General features: G+C 43.3%; 1 protein-coding gene and 1 non-coding gene across 2 annotated transcripts in view; both read right to left on the bottom strand.

Annotated features, from left to right (window-relative positions):
- Positions 1–2737: 2737 nt before the first annotated feature.
- The window catches only part of LOC115108325 (C3 and PZP-like alpha-2-macroglobulin domain-containing protein 8), a 51399-nt gene continuing 30895 nt past the window's right edge, over positions 2738–23241 (bottom strand). The window contains exons 28-43 of the mRNA XM_029632519.2: positions 22555–22711; positions 22341–22415; positions 20838–21003; positions 20600–20686; positions 20348–20484; positions 19941–20096; positions 19243–19305; positions 15865–16118; positions 15659–15746; positions 11622–11696; positions 11406–11511; positions 11032–11142; positions 9805–10014; positions 8825–8899; positions 6853–7042; positions 2738–3656 (exon numbers count right to left, since the gene is read on the bottom strand). Of these exons, the coding sequence (XP_029488379.2) occupies position 3656; positions 6853–7042; positions 8825–8899; positions 9805–10014; positions 11032–11142; positions 11406–11511; positions 11622–11696; positions 15659–15746; positions 15865–16118; positions 19243–19305; positions 19941–20096; positions 20348–20484; positions 20600–20686; positions 20838–21003; positions 22341–22415; positions 22555–22711 (1951 nt within the window). The 3' untranslated portion in view covers positions 2738–3655. The remainder of the gene's footprint in view (positions 3657–6852; positions 7043–8824; positions 8900–9804; positions 10015–11031; positions 11143–11405; positions 11512–11621; positions 11697–15658; positions 15747–15864; positions 16119–19242; positions 19306–19940; positions 20097–20347; positions 20485–20599; positions 20687–20837; positions 21004–22340; positions 22416–22554; positions 22712–23241) is intronic.
- On the bottom strand, positions 15312–15365 carry LOC115108795 (U7 small nuclear RNA). The gene has a single exon (XR_003860387.1). It is a non-coding gene; the product is annotated as a U7 small nuclear RNA (small nuclear RNA).

The following is a 23241-nucleotide window of genomic DNA, read 5'->3' as shown; positions in this document are numbered from 1 at the left end:
ATCAAAACAGCTGACTTTCACAGCCAGAGATGGTGCTGTACACTTTTGGAAAGTGTAACTTGGTAAAAATATATATATTTCAGCAACTTTTAACATTCTGTCATAAAGAGCATGTTCAACTTTATAAAAAACAAGTTTCCAATCTAGAGGTTATTAAATAAAAACCTAATGACTATAGTAAGTGCCAAATAAAGTAAAAGGGTTGACGATTTCATACTTAAATCAGTCCTAATTCTCCTTGTGACGGGGAATGGAAGCTTCACATTTTTTTTAAATTGTTAAAAGATTTCTAGCCTGTGGGTTGATGTGTTATGCTCGACCCACTTTGCTTTCAACCAGAAAATGCCAAAACCAACTCACTTGCTTTTACACTTTGATTTGACTATTAGATGTTACATTTTTCACCATATTAAACCAACAGTTAAGTTCACATAACAGGGTTGACCTTAAAATGAGGGACAGACATATGTGAATCACTAATCATATGAAATAAATATTATTTTGAAATGACTCAAAGCAGTAATATAACTAGGGCTTTAAAATGATGGTGAACATTTTGAGAAATCTTGGGATTAAGTTGGTTAAAATCTTCCTAGAAGTCACAGAGGGATGTCAAAATGCTGAAGTCTTTATTCATACACGTACACAGCAGAGCTACTGAGAACTTTAACAATGAATAAAGCGAGTTCTGGCTAGTCCAAGCTCTGAGAAATGATCAACTCCTCTAGTCAATGTTCCCTCTCAGACATGATGAAATACATTAAATTACTAACTAGCTAAACATGTAACATTTACATGTTATATTAACTCATCTCAGAATACACGAGTGATCTGTATTGAATAAGTACAGTACCGTTTCTTCCATTCAGGAAGCTCATCTTTCTCTGCCGGCAATGATGTGGCGGTTTTTCACCTCCCCACAATGGTCAAAGAGATTTACGGTCCTACAAGAAGTCCTACAAAAAAAATCCTACAAATCATTACATAAACTGCTCTATTCAATCAATAAGATGGCATTTGACAATACAGTATGCACAAAAACACAGGTATAGGGAGCATACTACTGTAGATGTGGACACAAACAGGCTCTAGAGCTAGCCAGCAGGTCTTCCTCTCTTCTTAGTGAGGTGATCTTCTGTGTCAGATGGATGTCAGCTCTCCACTCAGCATCTCCCAAGTCTCCCGAGTTAAATACAGTTGAATAGAGTATGGAGCTCGCCTATTCAGAAATGCATACCTTAAAACAGTCTGTGCAGTTAATCACTCAAAAATAAGATCCATTACCATCAAATAGGACTGGGCGATATGGCCAAAATATATCACAATATTTTTCTTGTTTTTTACAGTATGGCGGTATTTTATGTCTCTAAATCATAAAAGTTCTTAATATGTTTTATGAGTAGTGCATGACCCGAGTATGGCAACAAATGAATTCTGAGTTTTTTTTGTGGGCTTTCTCCATTCTGATTATACTCAAACAAACTAGGACAAAACTGACAGGGAAGTAGTCCAATTTGTAGAACGTTTTATTTATTTAGCACTGTATTAAATGACCTTTATAGGCAGTATAGTAAAATCTATACCTTAAAAGATGATATATCGCCCAGCCCTACATCAAAGGCCCATAAAGCCCATAAAAAATAGAGCATCTTGTTTAGAAGGACCTTTAAAATGAACAAATGTTTGATCTCACTCCAACTAGTCCATCATCTCAGCCAGTTAAAAGGCAGTCCAGCCAGTCCAGGTGCTTAGAAACAATGTCATCACTCGAATTCACTGTCATGTAACACTATCACCACAGAGCAATCCATGAAACCAAGATCCCCCTCTCCCTCCTTACTATTTCACTCTCGCTGTTCATCGCAGCGTGGAGGCAGAATATTACACTTCAACCATGCATGCAGTTGCCAGGGAGATGTTCCATGATATTCAGACTCAGAAACCAGGGCTCCAGCATTGCTTGGTCAGCGAAGTGAGTTTCCCTACTGTACCTTCCCCATTCATACAGCAGACCTCCCACTTGTAATGTAGATATACCATTCACACTTTATATCACAACAGTATCCCTTCGAGACCTGCAAAGCAGTGGAGTGAACAAATATTATCCTTCTTGACATAGCACAGTATATGATACACTGAAAGTGAGAAAGACAATGCATATTATAACATGTGTAATGTGTGATCTGACAGTTTTCCACCACCATTCCTGTAGTTCGATCATACAGTGGGCTCATGACCCATTCAATAACCTCTACATTGAAAAGGCATATCCATGTGCCGTTTTGACCAGGTATTCATTATAAACAGCAGCAGAAGCACACACTATAGTTGCCAGAAGCTATATTATAAACGAGAACATAAACAAGTGCCTTAACCAGCATTAAACATTAACAGGCTCCAACTCTCTCCTGGCTGCTGTTTAGGTAACCTGAATGTGTTGTTAACAGGGGCAAACAAACGGGTTGGTCCAGCTGCACACAGCCATTCCAGGGGTCACAGAGTCACAGCCTTCAAAGCAGAGGGTATTCTGAAAGGCCGCAGCGCTTCATAATAACACAGCTAACTGCTGACAGGATGACAGGAAATTCTCCTCAGACCAACACAACTCCTTAACCACCAGGTCTGCTCCTCGTTTCCTATGTAACATATATGCCTATACATATAGGGAATAAAATTACTGCTACCTGAGGAGAGACTTACAGTAGCATGTAAAGTTAACTGCAAACAGAGACATGGATTGTATACAAAGTTTATTCTCTTGTTTTTCAAAAGCAGCTGTATTGAAAATGGATGTGGGGTTACATTGGTTTAAATGTGGTAAATGTACCATAGTTCCAAACCTTTATTCTTGTTTTAGGATATCAATAATCAAAATTTAACAAAACAAAATAGCTTATGTACTGTACAATCAAATCCCTGTCTGTTCAACAGTAAGGTGACAGCTATACCCAAATAGGACTTATTATGTGGAGATATTGGTAGCTTGGTAAAAATGTTTAGAAGAATTGAGCTTATCTTAATCCTCCAGTTTAAGGCTGCAGAAATTCCGTAGTAGGTTAACACACCAAATAAGTACATAAAGATATCCACTGTACACCTCAGTGTTCGACCTAAGGCTTCCTCAGAATTAATAAAATAGGTCCATGACATCTTGACATATTTTTTTATGAATTAAATGAAGACATTGGTGTAGGTGACAGGACAAAAAGGCAACAGGGGGAGGCATTGGAACAAATAAACCAAAAAAGCACTAGCTACAAATAAATACCACAGATAGAAAAAACAACAAAAAACATTTGTTTTAACTCAGGTGTAATTACACCTCCATCTAGAGGTTACAGAAAAACAATGTAAAGGCACTACAGTGAATATCAAAGACGCTATGGTGTCTACTGTTGAATAAGAGACTGGAGATATAAAAGAGAGAAATACAGAGGGCTGGAGGGGGACTAGCATAGTAACACACACACACACGCACACACACGCACACACGTAGTCCTTTAGTCATTCATATGCGCGCACACACACACATCCCACCATCTCTTCCTTTCAGGATGGGCAGTCCCCACGTTTCCTTCTCTCTCCACCCACTCTAACATATTAACAAACAATGTACAATTTGGAGATCTGGCTGGTGATGCAGTCAGGGGAAGTTTCTGTGGAGGAGAGGAGAACAGTACACTGAATAAGATCTCTGACGATGTTCATTGCAATTTGATACAAAGGTATAGATATGCTATCTTTGATGTAGAGCAGTGGAGGCTCCTCAGAGGAGGAAAGGGAGGACCATCCTCCTAAGTGAATTTCATAAACATTTAAAAAGTTATCCTTTTTAGATACAATTATACTAAACATATTCACGTCACCAAATAATTTATTAAAATACAATGTTTTGCAATGAAGGTCTACAGTAGCCACTACAGCACTCTGTAGGGTAGCACCTTTGTGTACCCGGAGGACAGCTAGCTTCCGTTCTCCTGTGGGTAAATTGACTTCAAAACAAAACCTAGGAGGCTCATGGTTCTCACCCCCTTCCATAGACTTACACAATAATTATGACAACTTCTGGAGGACGTCCTCCAACATATCAGAGCTCTTGCAGCATGAACTGACATGTTGTCCACCCAATCAAAGTATCAAAGATTGAATCTAGTACTGAAAGCATAAGCTACAGCTAGCTAGCACTGCAGTGCCTAAAATGTGGTGAGTAGTTGACTTAACCTCTTGAACCTCTGGGGGCAGTATTTCATTTTTGGATGAAAAACATTCCCGTTTTAATCAAGATATTTTGTCACAAAAATATGCTCGACTATGCATATAATTGACAGCTTTGGAAAGAAAACACTCTGACGTTTCCAAAACTGCAAAGATATTGTCTGTGAGTGCCACAGAACTAATGCTACAGGCGAAACCAAGATGAAATTTCATACAGGAAGTGAGCCAGATTTTTGAGGCGCTGTGTTCCAATGTATCCTTATATGGCTGTGAATGCGCAAGGAGAGAGCCTACACTTTCTGTCATTTCCCCAAGGTGTTTGCAGCATTGTGACGTATTTGTAGGCATATCATTGGAAAATTGACCATAAGAGACTACATTTACCAGGTGTCCGCTCGGTGTCCTCCGTCGAAAGTATTGCGTAATCTCCAGGTGCGTGCATATTTCCATTTTGAACAGAGGAGAAACCAAACTGCCACGAGTGACTTATCATCGAATAGATATGTGAAAAACACCTTGAGGATTGATTCTAAACAACGTTTGCCATGTTTCTGTCGATATTATGGAGTTAATTTGGAAAAAAGTTTGCGTTGTAATGACTTAATTTTCGGGGGTTTTTCTCAGCCAAACATGATGAACAAAACGGAGCCATTTCTCCTACACAAATAATATTTTGGGAAAAACTGAACATTTGCTATCTAACTGAGAGTCTCCTCATTGAAAACATCCGAAGTTCTTCAAAGGTAAATGATTTTATTTGAATGCTTTTCTTGTTTTTGTGAAAATGTTGCCTGCTGAATGCTAGGCTTAATGCTATGCTAGCTATCAATACTCTTACACAAATGCTTGTGTAGCTATGGTTGAAAAGCATTTTTGAAAATCTGAGATGACAGTGTTGTTAACAAAAGGCTAAGCTTGTGAGCCAATATATTTATTTCATTTCATTTGCGATTTTCATGAATAGTTAACGTTGCGTTATGGTAATGAGCTTGAGGCTATAATTACGCTCCCGAATACGGGATTGCTCGTCGCAACAGGTTAAAAAGAGAAAAAGACAATACTTTAACAGTTTTGAACAAATTAATTTCTTCCAAAATGAAGGAAAAGCAAGAGAGAGAGGGATAATTAAAAATACATCACTTTCAGTTGAACTTACTTAGCTAGCAAATGCAGCCTACTCAAACAGCCTGCTCAAACAGAGGGATGCCATGTTAGCTATGACTATCCAACACAACACTGGAACTCTTCCAAGTCAAGGTAAGCTTTTGGTTTTACTAATTTATTGCCTCCGGGGCCCGCCAATGTAAGTGCTCAACTGCTTACTGACTGTACACTGTAACGTTACTGCATGATTGTAGCGGGTTTACTAACACGATAGTTCTATTAGCTATGTTAGTTCTATTAGCTATGTACTATGACTTTACTTTAGCTAATATGGTGACAATGATGTAGGTTGTGTGTAGCGGTTATGATATGCTTGAATAGGTTTTTTTGTCTGGCCACATACATCTGATATGTTGTGCATTGAAGTCCACAAGTGGAGTGAAAAGGTGAGAGGAAGATGCTAGAAGGAATATACCATGGCTGCTATGAAAGTGAACTGTGTTTACGCATGATCATGGGTGTATTCCGTTGAAAAACTTTTCTTAAACGTAAGAAAACAGAACAGGGATTAACATACCTGAATTTGTCCAATGAAAAACTTGTTTACAACTTAATGATTACACCCCAGATCAGCTAGATGCAGGCAAGAGTGTGCAAGGCAGCATTGAATGTGTCACTGTCTGTCTATGTGTCACTGTCTGTCACCTCAAATGTTTCTATAGACCTGTGTGCACCTACATTGTAAACATTCATTCATAAGCTTGGTTGTAGCAACCTCATGATGGTTAAAGGGAAAATGTGAGTATCACGTAGTAGCCTAAACCTATCGCTGTTTCATTCAACTGGGTGAATGGAATATGAATGACAGTCATCCAATATGCGGCAATAGAAATAAGGCCAATCGTAATCACTCATCTTAAAAGGCACTGACTGCCACTGATACCATCTATTGCATCTTGCCTATGCCGGTCGGCCATCGCTCATCCATATATTTACATGTACATATTTTTATTCCATCCCTTTACATTGTGTGTATAAGATATTTTTAAATATTTTTTATTTAACCTTTTATTTAACTAGGCAAGTCAGTTAAGTTACGAACAGTGGGTTAACTGCCTTGTTCAGGGGCAGAACGACAGATTTTTACCTTGTCAGCTCGGGGATTCCATCCAGCAACCTTTCGGTTACTGGCCCAACGATCTAACCACTAGGCTACCTGCCACCCCAAAGGTAGTTGTTGTGGAATTGTTAGATTACTTGTTAGATATTATTGCACTGTCAGAACTAGAAGCACAAGAATTTCGCAACACTCGCATTAACATCTGCTAACCATGTGTATGTGACCAATAACATTTGATTTGACGTAGAGGTATCTGAATACACTTTGTTATTACAGAGGAAATAGACTGAAACAGGTTTGAAGGTACAAAGTCACAGTTGAGTTCATTTCAAGTCCTATCCACATTACCACCGTGTTAACAGTTCCAACTCAGTGTTGTTGTGCAAACAGACGGAGAGGTCAGAGGGCCATACCATCGCTCATGGGTGTCCTTTGTGTCCAGTGTGGGTAGCTGGCTATCTGATGGACTGTCCTGCTCTCCCCCCTGCTCCCCTTCCGCCAGCTCAAAGTGGTCCTCCCCCTCCGCAGCGAAGGGTTCTGAGTCTGGGTCATACTCATAGGAGTAGTAGGACACCTCAGCCATGGAACCCTGCTCTTCCTCACCTACAGCATAAGAGAGAGGGACAGAGAGAGGGGAGGAGAGAGGGACAGAGAGAGGGGAGGAGGGATGTTGAAAAAAATAGAAATAATAAAGATATGAGACAATTGTTCACACACATTGTTTTTGAGAGAACACTAGTTTTGGCTAAAACGTTAAGGAGAATTGCAGTATGTTTGCACAGAGAATCTACCAAAAATGAGTTCGTTGTACAAAGTGGCCAGTAGGGGTCACTATGTCCTTTAAAAGTTCAGCCTCATGTAAAGCACTGCATGCACACTGCTCCTTTTGGAAATCATATATTTCAGATGACTACACACACTACATTCCATTTATTTTAACCAGTCTCTTAAACATAGTGTTTTGTTGAATTATTTGTGAACTCAGCTCTGATGCTGTTTCACCACTAAGGGAGGAACTGACTCCAAAGTCTCAATGTTTTCACTAAATCTGTTGAGAATGCTGTCAGATTCTTGGCACACAAAATCACATCCATCACAATCGACCTAACCTAACGCGCAGTGTAGCTCAGGTCAACAACATATAATAGCTCAGAATTACAGTTTGCACAATGTTCATTGAGTGTAATAATCTGGTTTGATACATGTTTTCTGTACGTGTGTACCGCTAGAGTTTTAATGGCATTCCTGTGGTGAGGTGTCTTCCAATGTGAAGCATCAGTCTTTGAACTGAGGAGACCTTTGACCTTTGTGGAACTCCATTACAGCTACTGTGAGCTGCAGGCTGGGAACAAGTCAGCACAGGCATATGCCACATCAAACACACACGCACGCACACACACACGGACTTGAGCCTACTCTATATCACACCCATGATCTCTGCTACACACCAACATAAAGAATGATATATCTGACCAGGAGTTCTGTAACAAGTTATTTCAGCATGACATCTAAGTGAACCCTGTGGAGGAGCAACAAATATCACCTTTAAGAAAAACGATCCACCTAAGTGAAACCTATACTCCTGTTTATCTGAATGTGAGAGTAGCCTGTAGAGTCAGTGCTCTACTTCCCCCTCTCCTCACCTTTCCTGCAGACTGGGGCAAGTCCCAACAGCCCCCAGCACACTGCAGGCAGACAGAGTGATCAGACCTGGAGGACAGGAGGGAAGGAAGGGCAGGGGCTCTCATCTACACCTCTAGCTCTTCTACAACAATGATCAAACTCCTTAGACTTATTTTTACTTATAAAAATGATCAAACTCGTTATAAACCAGAAGAAGCAGATGCATGTTGGTGGACATATACTTTACAGTGGGTGTAGGATAGAGCAAACTATTGTAGGCAGTCTGTATGTGAATGTTCTCAGAGGGGTTGTATGTGTGTAGTCTGAGCTGGAGTAAGCTCCAATCCCTCATACAATACAGATCAATGGAAACATGCAGATATACATTTACAGTGGGCACAGGAGAGGTCTGGTCTTCCTCTGGCAGGTGTGTATACAGTGTCTCGAGAGTGGGAACAGAGCAGAGCAGGGTTCCCTACAGTATGAGCCGCCTAACACGCCTGCACATGTCAACGCAGGCTTCACTCAGAGGTGATACGCCTGAACTCTCCAGCCCCTGCCTTTGGCTGGCACTCACAACACACACTCTTCACACTCCTCAATTATCACACACACTCCCTCCTGCAGCTGGGAACCGCTGGCGTTCAATGAGAGACAGGGGTGGGGGAGGTGTAGAGAGAGGAAAAGAGAGAGTGGTGTGTGTGTGCGTGCGTGTGTGTCTGTATGAGTGTGTGTGAGTGCTTTGCCTGGCACTGTATTTACCTTTGTGTACAGGCACAGGAGCTTGCCCTGGTTCCTCGCCTGTTGCAGTCTCTCTGTCCTCCGTGGTGGATTCCGCTGTGTGAACAAAGACACAACACAATGACAACAAGCCAATGTTACACGGACCACATATTAAACGGTACGGTTACAGTACAAGTGTGATATCTTTTCCCGTATTTCCAACGTGGGTGAATATCTCTAAATCACCCATACACAAACAAGCGACAATAGGAAGGTCTAAACACGTATCCGTTCCTTCTGATAATCTACTGTATGAAACATTTGGCACAGGCAGCCGAGTGTTCCCACACAGGTTTTGTCTGTGTCTTTTCCCAATCCGCTCCACAACAAGAAGGCTCCTTTGTTGTTGGTCTGTGCGTCGGAAAGGAATGTGACAGGGTTTTCAAAGGCCTGGACAAAAGCACTCTGTCATTTGGGGTGCCCTGTAATATAGCAGCGCTGGGAAGCTCTCCTCACAAACTTCATCCATCCTGCACCTGAACAGCTGTTACCACAGCCACACACACACCAGCCCACCCTTTCTTCTCCTACATTTGTGTGTGTGTGTGTGATAGATTATGTGCATGTTGGGCTGCCCTGCACCCTCTTCCAGCACATCCTCAAAGGGTGTTTCTAATAATCAAAACATTTTGGAGACATATTTTAGGTGGATGTAATGTTTGACTATGAAATAGATCATGTTTTAGCTCTTCAATGTGTGGCAGCTGACCGATAAATTCGAGCCACATGTGAGCCTGGCTGGCAGAGACACTGGGAGGGGTTCAGAGCCTGGCAATGTTAGGAGCAGTCAGTGGGTGTGGGGGCACAGCTGTAGCAGCTTTGAATTAAATCCATTCAGAGGATGAATTCACATCAAAGTCATGAATTGATTAATTGGCCATTACTGTAATTAAGGATTTTTCAACTAATTAGCTTAATTTCAAATGGAATTGAGCCCATCCCTGGTAGAGTAGTCTTACTCTGAGGACACTGGGACATGGGCACTTGTTCTATGCGGGTCCCGTTGCGGCAGGCGAAGACCTCCATCTGACACTGGTTCTGGTAGAGATGTCCGTCTGAGCCACACACCGGCTCCCCGTCATAGCCACAGTCCCTGTAGCAGGTGCAACGCTCAAACTTCTCCTCCAGACAGCCAAACACCTTGTTACATTGGTTTCCCTGGACAAAGCCTGGGTCAGAGGAAACACAGAGGACAGGATCTTTTGCATTTTTCTAACAATGTTTATCAACATTGTGTGATTTTAGTTGTTACATTTAATCATCATAATAGAGCTCATCAGCTTGTCGCCCTAAAAAACGGAAATGAGTTACCTCTGGTTCGTTCAGCCATTCCTATGGGGAACATGAATGGGGAAAGAATAGGGTTTTGGGATAAACGCCCAAAATAAGGTCTGAGGTAAATACTAGTGCTTTATGTGCTTTTTTTGATTACATAAATGCTTCAAAATTCACAAAAAGTGACGCTAGCTGATGCAGATTATCATAGACCAAAATGTATATGATTTCTTAAGCCTGCGTTTACCACAGACCTTATTTTCTATGATTATCCAGTGCCCAGGTAAAGGGTAGGAAATAGAGAATACATATTTCATAGGAGGGAAAGTTGAGAGAGAGAGAGAGAGAGAGAGAGAGAGAGAGAGAGAGAGTGTGAGAGGATGTGTGTGTTCCCCAGGGCCCGAGCATGGTTTTGTTTCCAGCTGCACGGGGTCCCAGCCCCTCAGCCTCTCTCTCTTTGCCACTCTCTCAGCCAGGCCGGCAAAACACAGTGCCAACACACACAGGGTCATCCACTCATCACCACGGCAAACTTCGCCATTTGTTGTAGCAACATCGGTCCTCGCTAATGAGTGTGTGTGTGTGTGTGTGTGTGTGGTTGTGTCTCGTTGAAACGAAAACACTCGGCTCGGCACGATGACAACCAGGGCCAGTGGGCATTCCTGTGTGGGCCTGTTTTTCTGTTTCTTCTCTTTCCAATATTGGCCCGTGCCAATAACAATTTAGGCACGACACACACGCTCTTAGAAAGCATAGGGACAGGGAGGTTTACAGAGGAGCCCCATGAAACATGTCACACTTTCACTCTCTCTCTCTTAGCTAAGCTTAATGGGCACTAACACAAGTATAATGGCGTAGTTCCATTAATGGAAATACAGTAGAGTTTTGTAACTCGGTGGTGTAGCTCTTACCTATCCACTGGTTGGTTGAGCTCTCCACCTCGTTGCACGTGGTGCCATCACACAGCTCGCGGGCCAGTGGACTGCTCTCGCTCACGTTGTAAAAGCGGGTGGCCTCAAACGCTGTGAGAGAAGAGAGAGAGAGAGAGAGAGAGAGAGAGAGAGAGAGAGAGAGAGAGACAGAAACACACACAAAGATTTGTATGAGTGGTGGATGCACCTCTCTCTCCACAAAACAACACTGTCTCTATATTTTAAACCACATACTATTGAATTCCAATTTCCTCCGAGAGAAGGCTGTCGGTAAATCATACTAAATCATTGTGAAGATAGAGGAGGGTTTCCCTGCTCGCAAAGTGAGCATATTCATAACATTAGAGGCACACCTGGTTCGTAGTAGTCGTACACCTTGACTGGAACAGGCGCTGTCTTGCCCACTATGTACTGCCTGACAGCCTGGAAGGCCACACACGTCATACACTGACTGGAGATCTGTGTGGTGGGAAAACACAGAGACAGGTCAAATGTTAACCAGTTAGAATTGATCAAACAGAAAAGTACACCACAGCTATAAACAGATCACAATGGTGATACACTGGTACCTCATCAAAGTAGAAGAGGACCTTCCTTCCGTCCACTTCGTACCTCTTCAGACCAACCCTCTTGTCCATTAGCAGCTGTTTGATGAGAAAAGGGGAGAGGATGGGGGTCAGTACATATTCTAATCTACAATTAACCAAACATTCAATAACATCCCTTTCAACAAACACTATTATACAGTACAGAACCACTGTCAAAGCCTTTTAGTTTAAAGGGTTAAATACAAAGCTTTTTTGTTGTCTCACTGGTCAGTAAGTATTCTGGTGACTTAATTTCAGCCTAGTTGTACAGTAGGTAGGTCAAGTCTGTTTACAAGCTGAAGAGAGGGAGCCAGAGACAGCTTCCAATAACAGTATCAGTGTCTATGAGGGAGTTGCTGATACAGCGTAAGGGGTTGGGTGTTCGGGGGAGCATGGGGGCACGGGTGTTAATTCCTCCCACAGGGCTCTCTAGAAGGTGGCAGTCCTATGGACAGATGAAGTTTATGAGGTGCTCAGCCTGAGCTGGCGCCACTGGGACACACACACACACACACACACACACACACACACACACACACACACACACACACACACACAGAGTTCGGTAGAGAGTAATAGAGTATGTGTGTGTCTGTGTGTGTGTGAGTAGGCTGTGTGTTGGCTGTGTTGTTTGACAAGAACTATAATTATAGTAACAACTTGAAATGTATTCCATTCACCTTCTCTTAGCACTTAAAGTAAAATAAAATAGGTAGCATAGTTAATGTGAGGCATTTTGTTCCATTCAGCTCAGCCCCATTATACTGATAAAAAATAGCCATAGAGACATAAGCCAAAGTGTGTTGTGTAATCATTCCAAGTAACATTGATGAAAACAACAACACATGACTGCATAAGCGAGGCTCCATCTCGTAAAGTGAGGAATGCTGCTGGTCAAGGCAGTCAGGCAGTCGTAAGGCAGGGAGGCTAGCAGGGGTGGCTCTGTAAACCTAGCTTGTTAGCCACTAAACAACACAGGTCAGCACTGACTCCCTCAAGTCTCAGGGAGCTAGTGTGTGTGTGTGTGTGTGTGTGTGTGTGTGTGTGTGTGTGTGTGTGTGTGTGTGTGTGTGTGTGTGTGTGTGTGTGTGTGTGTGTGTGTGTGTGTGTGTGTGTGATGGTGTGTGTGTGTGTGTGTGTGCGTGCGTGCGTGCGTGTGTGTGTGCGCGTGTGTGTGTGCGCGTGTGCGTGCGTGCGTGTGTGTGTGTGTGTGTGTGCGTGCGTGTGTGTGTGTGTTATCCCAGGTAGGTAGGTCTTTATAAAGCTGGAGTCTGTGGCCCATAACTCTGCAGTAATGGGGGAGATAAGCATTTGATGAGTGACTGGGGAGGTGACCTCAACTAACCCTCCCTAAGATGGCTGCCATGGGTCCCGCTCCCCTAGCTCTCAGAGGGGGGTAATAAACAGTGGCAACCCCCTGCCCTGGCGGCTAGGTTTTAGGCCAAGAGAGGGTAGGTGCCCCCTGCCCTGGCTCCCTGTGGAGCCCCAGAGACACAGTAATGTGTCTCTGGGCCAGAGTTGGCCCTCATCCAGACAACACTACAGTCCTTAAACACTGCAGTAAAAATACTCTCTCAATAGTGATTACCCCACTGCTTCATAAACACACACACGTAGATCCAGTCGACCCAGTTTTGGCTATGTCTGCCAAGAGTTCCAGCACGCTCGCATGAAAAAATACTAAAGTGTATACTATGGTAGGAATACTATAGTATTCACTTTAGTGTTTTTGGATATTTTACTGTAGTATATAGTAGTATTTACTGCAGTATACTGTAGAGGTCGACCGATTAATCGGAATGGCTGAATAATTAGGGCCGATTTCAAGTTTTCATAACAATCGGAAATCGGTATTTTTGGACATCGATTTGGCCGATTATTTATTTATTATTTTTACACACCTTTATTTAATCTTTATTTAACTAGGCAATTCAGTTAAGAACACATTCTTATTTTCAATGACGGCCTAGGAATGGTGGGTTAAATGTCTAGTTCAGTGGCAGAACAACTGATTTTCACCTTGTCAGCTCGGGGGATTCAATCTTGCAACCTTACAGTTAACTAGTCCAACGCTGTAACCACCTGCCTCTCATTGCACTCCACGAGGAGACTGCCTGTTACGCGAATGCAGTAAGCCAAGTTAAGTTGCTAGCTAGCATTAAACTTATCTTATAAAAAACAATCAATCAATCAATCATAATCACTAGTTAACTACACATGATATTACTAGTTTATCTAGCGTGTCCTGCGTTGCATATAAACGATGCGGTGCGTATTGTTGCTCCAATGTGTCCCTAACCATGAACATCAATGCCTTTCTTAAAATCAAGACACAGAAGTATATATTTTTAAACCTGCATATTTAGCTAAAAGAAATCCAGGTTAGCAGGCAATATTAACCAGGTGAAATTGTGTCACTTCTCTTGCGTTCATTGCACGCAGTGTCGGGGTATATGCAACAGTTTGGGCCGCCTAATTTGCCAGAATTGTACGTAATTATGACATAACATTGAAGGTTGTGCAATGCAACAGGAATATTTAGACTAATGGATGCCACCCCTTAGATAACCTCACTGAAAGATTAAACGTCTTGTTTTCGAGATGATAGTTTCCGGATTCGACCATATTAATGACCTAAGGCTCGTATTTCTGTGTGTTATTATGTTATAACTAAGTCTATGATTTGATAGAGCAGTCTGACTGAGCGGTGGTAGGCAGCAGCAGGCTCGTAAGCATTCATTCACTTCATTCACTTTCGTGCGTTTTGCCAGCAGCTCTTCGTTGTGCGTCAAGCATTGAACTGTTTATGACTTCAAGCCTATCAACTCCTGAGATGAGGCTGGTGTAACCGATGTGAAATGGCTAGCTAATTAGCGGGGTGTGCACTAATAGTGTTTCAAACGTCACTCGCTCTGAGACTTTGAGAACTTTTTTCCCTTGCTCTGCATGGGTAACGCTGCTTTGAGGGTGGCTGTTGTCGATGTGTTCCTGGTTCGAGCCCAGGGAGGTGCGAGGACAGGGACGGAAGCTATACTGTTACACTGGCAATACTAAAGTGCCTATAAGAACATCCAATAGTCAAAGGTATATGAAATACAAATGGTATAGAGAGAAATAGTCCTATAATTCCTATAATAACTACAACCTAAAACTTCTTACCTGGGAATATTGAAGACTCATGTTAAAAGGAACCACCAGCTTTCATATGTTCTCATGTTCTGAGCAAGGAACTTAAACGTTAGCTTTCTTACATGGCACATATTGCACTTTTACTTTCTTCTTCAACACTTTGTTTTTGCATTATTTAAACCAAATTGAACATGTTTCATTATTTATTTGAGGCTAAATTGATTTTATTGATTGTATTGTATTAAGTTAAAATAAGTGTTCATTCAGTATTGTTGTAATTGTCATTATTAGAAATACATTTTAAAAATCGTCCAATTAATCGGTATCGGATTTTTTTTGGTCCTCCAATAATCGGTATCGGCATTGAAAAATCATAATCGGTCGACCTCTAGTATACTGTATTATCTACAGTTTATTATAGTATAAATACTGTAATAAAATAGTAGAATATAGTATAGTAATTACTGTAGTGTTTGTGCGGACTGTAGTATACTGTAGTATTTACTAAAGTGTTTTGGTTTGATTATCTTTGACATAGAAGTGGAGGGCTTCTCTTTGAGGAAACCTACTGGAGAAATAGTAAAAGAGCAAATGTTCCATAACCTGTAGGTAGATAGGACTGGAGTTTCTATAACCACAGGGAACACAATATACTATATGGTCTATACTTGGCATGTAGGTTTCTCACTTACAGGTGGCACAAATTGAGGAGGGGAATGGGCAGGGTGTATACAAATAAATACTGTAGTATTTACTATAGTTTAAAAAAAGTAGTGACTACAGTGTTTTTTTTATTGTCAGTAATGGGATGTAATGGAGTTTACAGCTATACTTAAGAAAAAAAAAGAAGTTTCTTTGTCTGTCTTTCTGTCTGTATGTTTATGTCCTACCCTCTCCAAGCTGTCCACATCGGAACAGAAACCTGAGAGCAGAGGGACCTCCAAGACAGCCATGTTGGAAGAACCTGAGTGGAGCCACCTGAAGAGAGAAACAGAGTTAGACGCTAAGCTAAATGCTAGCAGAACTAGGCCAACTACCAGCCTAAATGCTAGCTAGGCTAAAGGCTGCTGCACTGAGCCGACTGTCTCTGCCCTACCTGGCGCAGGCTTCCAGGGTGATGCGGTAGTCCAGGTTGTCTTGGTGAGCTGCGGGGTCTTCATCATCGGTGGCCGCCCGGCGTTTGCGGCTCAGCTCTGAGCGGTTGTCGGCACGGGAACGGGAGCGAGGACTAGGGTGGCGGGGGGAGGGTGGTGCTGGCGGGTGCCGCTCCTGCCTGGGTTCTTTCAGGTCCACCTTGAGCTGGAAGGCTGGCTTGACCAAGGGGTCAGGCACGTTGTAGGATACATCAATCTGAGGAGAGACAGAATGTATTCCAGATTGTGGGTGTAATAGATAATAGTGCAGAGAAAACTTGTGTGCAGAGAAAACCCATTGAATATGGAAGGTAACGCACGCGCGCACGCACGCACGCACGCACGCACGCACGCACGCACGCACACACACACACACACACACAGGCTCCCTCTCTTTCATCATGCTAATCTGGAGAGAGGGATGTGCTGAGGGAGGGAGGTGTGAAAGCAGGAAATTAGGAGGTGTGTGAATAGATGGAGGGATGTATGGAGGAGTGGATGGGGGCAGAGATAGGCAGCAATAGTGGCCTTCTTCAGCCATGGTTCCTATATACACTGAGTGTACAAAACATTAAGAACACCTGCTATTTCCATGACATACACTGATGAGTTGAATCCAGGTGAACGTTATGATCACTTATTGATGTCACCTTTCACGCTCAACAGTTTCCCGTGTGTATCAGGAATGGTCCACCACCCAAAGGACATCCAGTTCATTTAACATAACTGTTGGATGCATTGGAGTCAACATGGGTCAGCATCCCTGTGGAATGCTTTCGACAACTTGTAGTCCACTCCGGATAAATTGAGTCTGTTCTGAAGGCAAAAGGGGTGCAAAGCAATATTAGGAAGGTGTTCCTAATGTTTTGTACACTCAGTGTATACAGTGCCTTTGGAAAGTATTCAGAGCCCTTCCCCTTTCCACATTTTGTTATGTTATAGCCGTATTCTAAAATGGATTAAATATTATTTTTTTCAGTCTGCACACAATACCCTCATAATGACAAAGCGAAAATAAACTAATTTATATTTTTTTTAAACAACAGAAATACCTAATTTATATAAGTATACAGAACCTTTGCTATAAAACTGGAAATTGAGCTCAGGTGCATCCTGTTTCCATTGATCATCCTTGAGATGTTTCTACAACTTGATTGGAGTCCACCTGTGGTAAATTCAATTGATAGGATATGACTTGGAATGGCACACACCTGTCTATATAAGGTCCCAGAGTTGACAGTGCATGTCAGAGCAAACACTAAGCCATGAGGTCGAATGAATTGTCTGTAGAGCTCAGAGACAGGATTGTGTCAAGGAACATATCTGGGGAAGGTTACCAAACAATGTCTGCAGCATTGAAGGTCCACAAGAACACAGTGGCCTCCATCATTCTTAAATGGAAGAAGTTTACAACCACCAAGACTGTTACTAGAGCTGGCTGCCCGTCCAAACTGAGCAATCAGGGGAGAAGGGCCTTGGTCAGGGAGGTGACCAAGAACTCGATGGTCACTCTGACAGAGCTTCAGAGTTCCTCTTTGCAGAAGGGAGAACCTTCCAGAAGGACAACCATCTCTGCAGCACTCTACCAATCAGGTTTTTATGGTAGACGGAAGCCACTCCTCAGTAAAAGGCACATGACAGCCCGCTTGGAGTTTGCCAAAAGGCACCTAAAGACTCTCAGACCATGAGAAACAAGATTCTCTGGTCTGATGAAACCATTGGCCTGAATGCCAAGCGTCATGTCTGGAGGAAACCTGCCACCATCCTTATGGTGAAGCATGGTGGAGGCAGCATCATGCTGTGGGGATGTTATTCAGTGGCAGGGAATGGGAGACTAGTCAGAATCTAGGGAAAGATGAACGGAGCAAAGTACAGAGAGATCCTTGATGAAAACCTGCTCCAGGGTGTTCAGGATCTCAGAATGGGGCGAAGGTTCACCTTTCAACAGGACAACGACCCAAAGCACACAACCAAGACAATGCAGGAGTGGCTTCGGGACAAGTCTCTGAATGTCCTTTAGCTGCCCAGCCAGAGCCTGGACTTGAACCTGATCTAACATCTCTGGAGAGACCTGAAAATAGCTGTGCAGCGACTCTCTCCATCCACCCTGACAGAGCTTTAGAGGATCTGCAGAGAAGAATGGGAGAAACTACCCAAATACAGGTGTGCCAAGCTTGTAGCATCATACCTAAGAAGACTGGAGTCTATAATCGCTGCCAAAGGTGTTTCAACAAAGTACTGAGTAAAGTGTCTGAATCCTGTAAATGTGATATTTCAGTTTTACATTTTTTATAAATATGCAAAAATGTCTAAAAACCTGTTTTGCTTCGGCATTATGGGGTATTGTGTGTAGATTGATGAGGGGAAAATAGACAATCCATTTTAGAATAAGGTTGTAACGTAACAAAATGTGGAAAAAGTCAAGGGGTCTGAATACTTTCTGAATGCAATGTATGCTCGGCTATGAAAACCAACTGATATTTACTCCTGAAGTGTTGAACTGCTGCACCCTCTATAACCACTGTGATAATTATTTGACCCTGCTGGTCATCTATGAGCATTTGAAGAATGATCTGGCCTTAATGGCCTTGTACTCTTATAGTCTCCACCTGGCACAGCCAGAAGAGGACTGGCCACCCCTCGGAGCCTGGTTCCTATCTAGGGTTCTTCTTAGGTTCCTGCCTTAGGTTCCTGCCTTTAAAATTACCTTCCTTCCTCCAAAGGAAGTTTCTTAGCCACTGTGCTTCTGCATCTGTATTTATTGCTCTTTGGTTTTAGGCTGGGTTTCTATAGCACTTGGTGACAAATTGCTTTATAAAATACATTTGATTGATTGATATATACATATATATATAAATGCAGCATTTCAACAGTAGTGATACACATACGCTTTATGTCCCTTTTCAAAGGATCCAAAAACTGTTAAGTGTTATCTGGAGGATCACAGAGCCCATTTGAGACCAGCGTAATGATCACCTGTCATGTGAAGAGGGATAAGGTTGACCCACTCGTCTAAACATCCAGCAGAGGAGAGGAGAGAAGAAGAGAGGAGAAACTGGCCCCCCAAGAAGTTGTTTATGCACCCTGGCCTCAAAGAGCTTTTTGTTTTTAGTGACAAGGTACAGCAAAAACAGCATCCTATCCAGGGGGTCAGTGTTATTGAGGAACGAACAGTCCCCGCTGAACAATTGCCTAAGTTTTACCAGATCATTCCAATTTACAGTCAGGAATTTGGGCATTAGAGCAATGAGTCATGGGAATGAACTGGCTTTTCCCCTCTGGAGGATTCTCAGTGTGACTGAAGGATAGAATGAAAGAAGAGGAGATCAGTAGTAACATACCTGCATTAGACAGCAGCCCTCGCCTTTAGCACTGACAAACAGCCCTGTGGGAATACTGGGGATCTAGACAGAGTGAGAGGAGAAAAAAATGGGGTTGAGAGAGAGAGAAAGGGGGGTGAGAGAGACACTTATCAAGTGAATTAATGCTGTAGACCCAAGCAGTAGCAGTCAAATAGCCTGGCCACTAACCAGCACAGCTAAATTACCCCCAATTAAACTGACAGAGCTAATTACAGCAGAGAATGACATGCCCGGCAGAGGGAACAAAAGTTCAAGCCTTCACCTGAGCTACTCCCTCAGTGTGACTGATTGGCAGGTGCTTGGGAATGAGAAGGAAATGTAGACGAACAGCCTGAAAACACTCACTGGTTCATTCACTGGGAAACATATTCCATTGCTCTTAGATATGGTCTCATTGTCATCTTCAAGTGAATTGACTTTGTGGATGTTATTTAAGGTACCTTTCATCATTGAAAACAGACAATTGTGTAACTTGAGTTACTGTGTGTAGTGTGTATCTTAGTCCAGTAGGAGTCTCTTCACTACCTGAGAAAGAGAGTTTACCTCAGAAAGAAGATGCCCTTAGAAACAGATCTAGGATCAGATTACCTTCCTCCAATCCTAACCTTAACTATTAAAGGAAAAACCATAACTGACCTTACATTAGAGTCTAGTGGCAACGTGGCACTACTCCTTACCGAGGCGCTCTGCAGCATCTTTTGGTTGTCGCGGTGCAGTTCAAAGCTCTCCTGGAAGTCCAGGTTGGTAGAGGCCAGAGAGATAGTCAGGTTAACTCCTCCCACGTACGACAGGATGGCATACTCAGACAACGCCTGAAGAGCTACACATGTGTCCTAGGAGAGTGGATGGACAGACAGTTATTAGAAGGAGACTTTGGACACCAGATGACCAATTACCAGTTGTTTCAAATAGACGTTGGTAGGACAGTTCTCTCTTTTAAAAGAGATTATCAGGCTAACCTGGCAAATAAAACCACATTTGGCCACTTAAAAAACACAATACATATGGGAGAGATGCATCTGGGAGAAATACTTTAGACTAAGAGACTGAGAGGCTCTGATTCTCCAGGGTTTGTGAGGTGTACCTGTGTGGAGGAGAAGCCCCCGAGGGCGTTCCTCTGCTGGGAGAGCCACTTGACCACAGGCAGGGCGGAGGCCACGTCACCCAGCAGGGTGTAGGTCAGCAGACCGTATGCTGTCATCTCCACCTCCGCTGACACCACTGGGACACGGAGGAGACTATTAGCGTACAAACACTAGACAGCCACACTAACACTAAAAGTCCCGATCTGAGAACATCAGAATCATCCATCATAGAGGACAGTCAATGTGTCTACCTGACTGAGAAAGACCGTCACTAAAGCCCATGAAGGTGGCCTCATCTGTCACCGTGCTACCAGTCAGACTCCAGTGGGTAAAGCCGTCTGATTGAAAGAGGAGAGAAGTAAGAGAAAGAAGGACATGGAGAGAGACGAAAGTGTACGAAACAGTATGAGGGAGAACAGTGGGTTAGTCATGTCAGCTTAGTGTTTCATATGAATTGGTAGGCAACCAAACTTCCTAACAGCTGAGTACCTTGTGTGATGGCCATGTGGTTGAGGCGTCGAAGGGCGAGGGTGGCGTAGGGGCTTCGTAACAGGGCCAGGGCGTAGGCAGACAGGGCTGTGGTGTACGGGTCATCAGCTGTGTATGTGTTACTCTCCAGGAAACCCTTTGCCTTGGCCACAGCAGTCTTCTCCTCCTGGGGAAGAGTACACATATTTATTTAAATAGACATAAACACAGGTGCACTAACACATGTCGCACATGTGTGCACAGAGACCAAACCTTCGTATGAGTGATGGATACACCTCTCTCCACAACTCCCCCCATCCCTCCGTATTCATCTTTCACTTAAGTCTGGCATATTTGATCTTTGCTGAGTGTTCAAGATCAGTCCTGTTCCAACTCCCCAACTCAGATGTGCTGCTTATCAAAAGGCAAATAAACATCGACTTTGCAATTAAAGGCAGGAGCTTTTCCAGATGTGCTCAAATGAGAGACCTCAACAGCCACTCACTTTAATATGCCCAGTTACCTTTTCATTAACTGAATTTGGAAGGAAGAAGGAGTTTTGCTTTGATGTAAAGTATCCCTTTTCAGTTGGTATCAGTTAAAGAGGCCTGATTCTCTGGAGAGCCCTTCAGGATAGATAGGGAAGGATAGGAAGACTGGAAGAGGAGGGGGGTTTGGTGAAGGAGGAGGGAAATGGATGGAAGGGGAACTAGAGGGAAGAACTACCTTGTGAATACTTTGCGAAGAGCTGTGCCTGAATGAACAGAGAGCTGACACAATAACAATCTGGGTTTTAACATTGGTATTGGCAACACTCTCAATGTAGGACAAAGCATAAACATTACATGGACTCGGTCACTGTAACCATAAACAGCAACATTCTTCTGAAACAATGACTTTGGCCGATAAAGAGCATTCCACACTTGGCCGAAAATAAGGACACTGCTACCTTTCAATAGCCAAAGATCTCTTTTTACTAGAGCGACCATGACGGTGATCAAATGTTCAACTGCCAGTGTGTCCTATGGGTTGCCTTAATGCACACTGGAGAGAGTTCAACAGGTCGGTGAGCACGTGGTCAAGGGTTCAGCACCAGGGTAAGAGCATGGCGAGGTGACAGGAATGTGGCTGGGGTGTACTACCTTTCACAGGCATCCTTGTCTCTGCATGTCCTCCTCATAAATCTCTTGATGCAGTCAGCCAGGGATTAGATATTAAATTACAGCCACTGGAGCATAACAAAAATGAATGGGCTCTGTGCCAGGACATCCACATTTCCAACTGATGGGAATGTACCGGCGCACGCACACACGCACGCACTCTCTGGGTGAGAGAGAGAGCTGCATTTACAAAAGTCTGGTATTAGGTCTGAGCCTGAAAGTTTAATTGAAAGTCCAATTTACACAAACATATGCATGTTAGGTTAAGATTCGCCCCTTGAGGATATACTGTGCTAAATAATACTGTTTGGGAGGTGAAGGTGTTTAATGGGAGAGGTCATGGTCCCCCCACTGATCCTCTTACCTCTGAAGTTATTCCTGTCTCCAGGAGGGCTGCAACCACGTATGCTGTCAACGAGATTTTTCCATGGATTCCTCCCTTTAGATGGAGAATAACACTGGTTAATAGTGCTTATGAAAACATGCACACGCACGCAGGCAGGCACACACGCAGGCAGGCAGGCACGCACGCACGCACGCACGCACCCAAGCACGCGCACACACACACACACACACACCTGCAAGTCTTTGTTGAGGATGCGTCCCATGGCGGGGAAGGAGCCCTCCTCTCTCTGGTGGTTGATGAGCCAGGCCTTGGCAGCTTGCAGCTCCTCTGGGTCAATGAAGATGAACCCACGAGACTGAGCAAAGGATTTCAACACAAACGCTGTCAGCCTGGAGAGGAGAGAGGAAGAGGGAAGAGACAGAGACAGCGAGAGAGAGAGAGAGAGAGAGCGAGAGAGAGAGCGAGAGAGGGATTGGGTCTCTTTCAAGCATGTGCTGACATATCCTTCAAAAATACTTAGCAAACTTCACATCGGAGTTCACATAAACCATTTGAATGGGGTGAAATATTCCCCAACCAGTCACACCTTTTAAATCTCTCAACAGCAACAGGGATGAGTGAGATGGCAGCTGATACATGCCAAACTACACAGCACGTCATGCTGAGAAGATCAAACTACATCAAAATCCTGTCAGGCAAAAACAGACTAACTGACAGAGAGGGGGTTGGAGGGAGAGCAGAGGAAGATGAAAGAGGGGAAGATGGAGGAGGAGTGGGAAAAGCGCATATTGTCACCACAGGATACAGCAGCTGTTCCGTCTCAAGAACAAGGAATTTCACAAAACAAAATCAAGTATGTTTCTGCATGCCGGACTATACCGTAAGCATTCTGAACTTATACAAACAGCCATCGCCAGGG

This window comes from Oncorhynchus nerka, linkage group LG24 (assembly GCF_034236695.1).
Source record: "Oncorhynchus nerka isolate Pitt River linkage group LG24, Oner_Uvic_2.0, whole genome shotgun sequence".
NCBI lineage: Eukaryota > Metazoa > Chordata > Actinopteri > Salmoniformes > Salmonidae > Oncorhynchus > Oncorhynchus nerka.
Note: the sequence above shows the minus strand (reverse complement) of the source record. Positions and strands in the feature narration are given on the sequence as shown.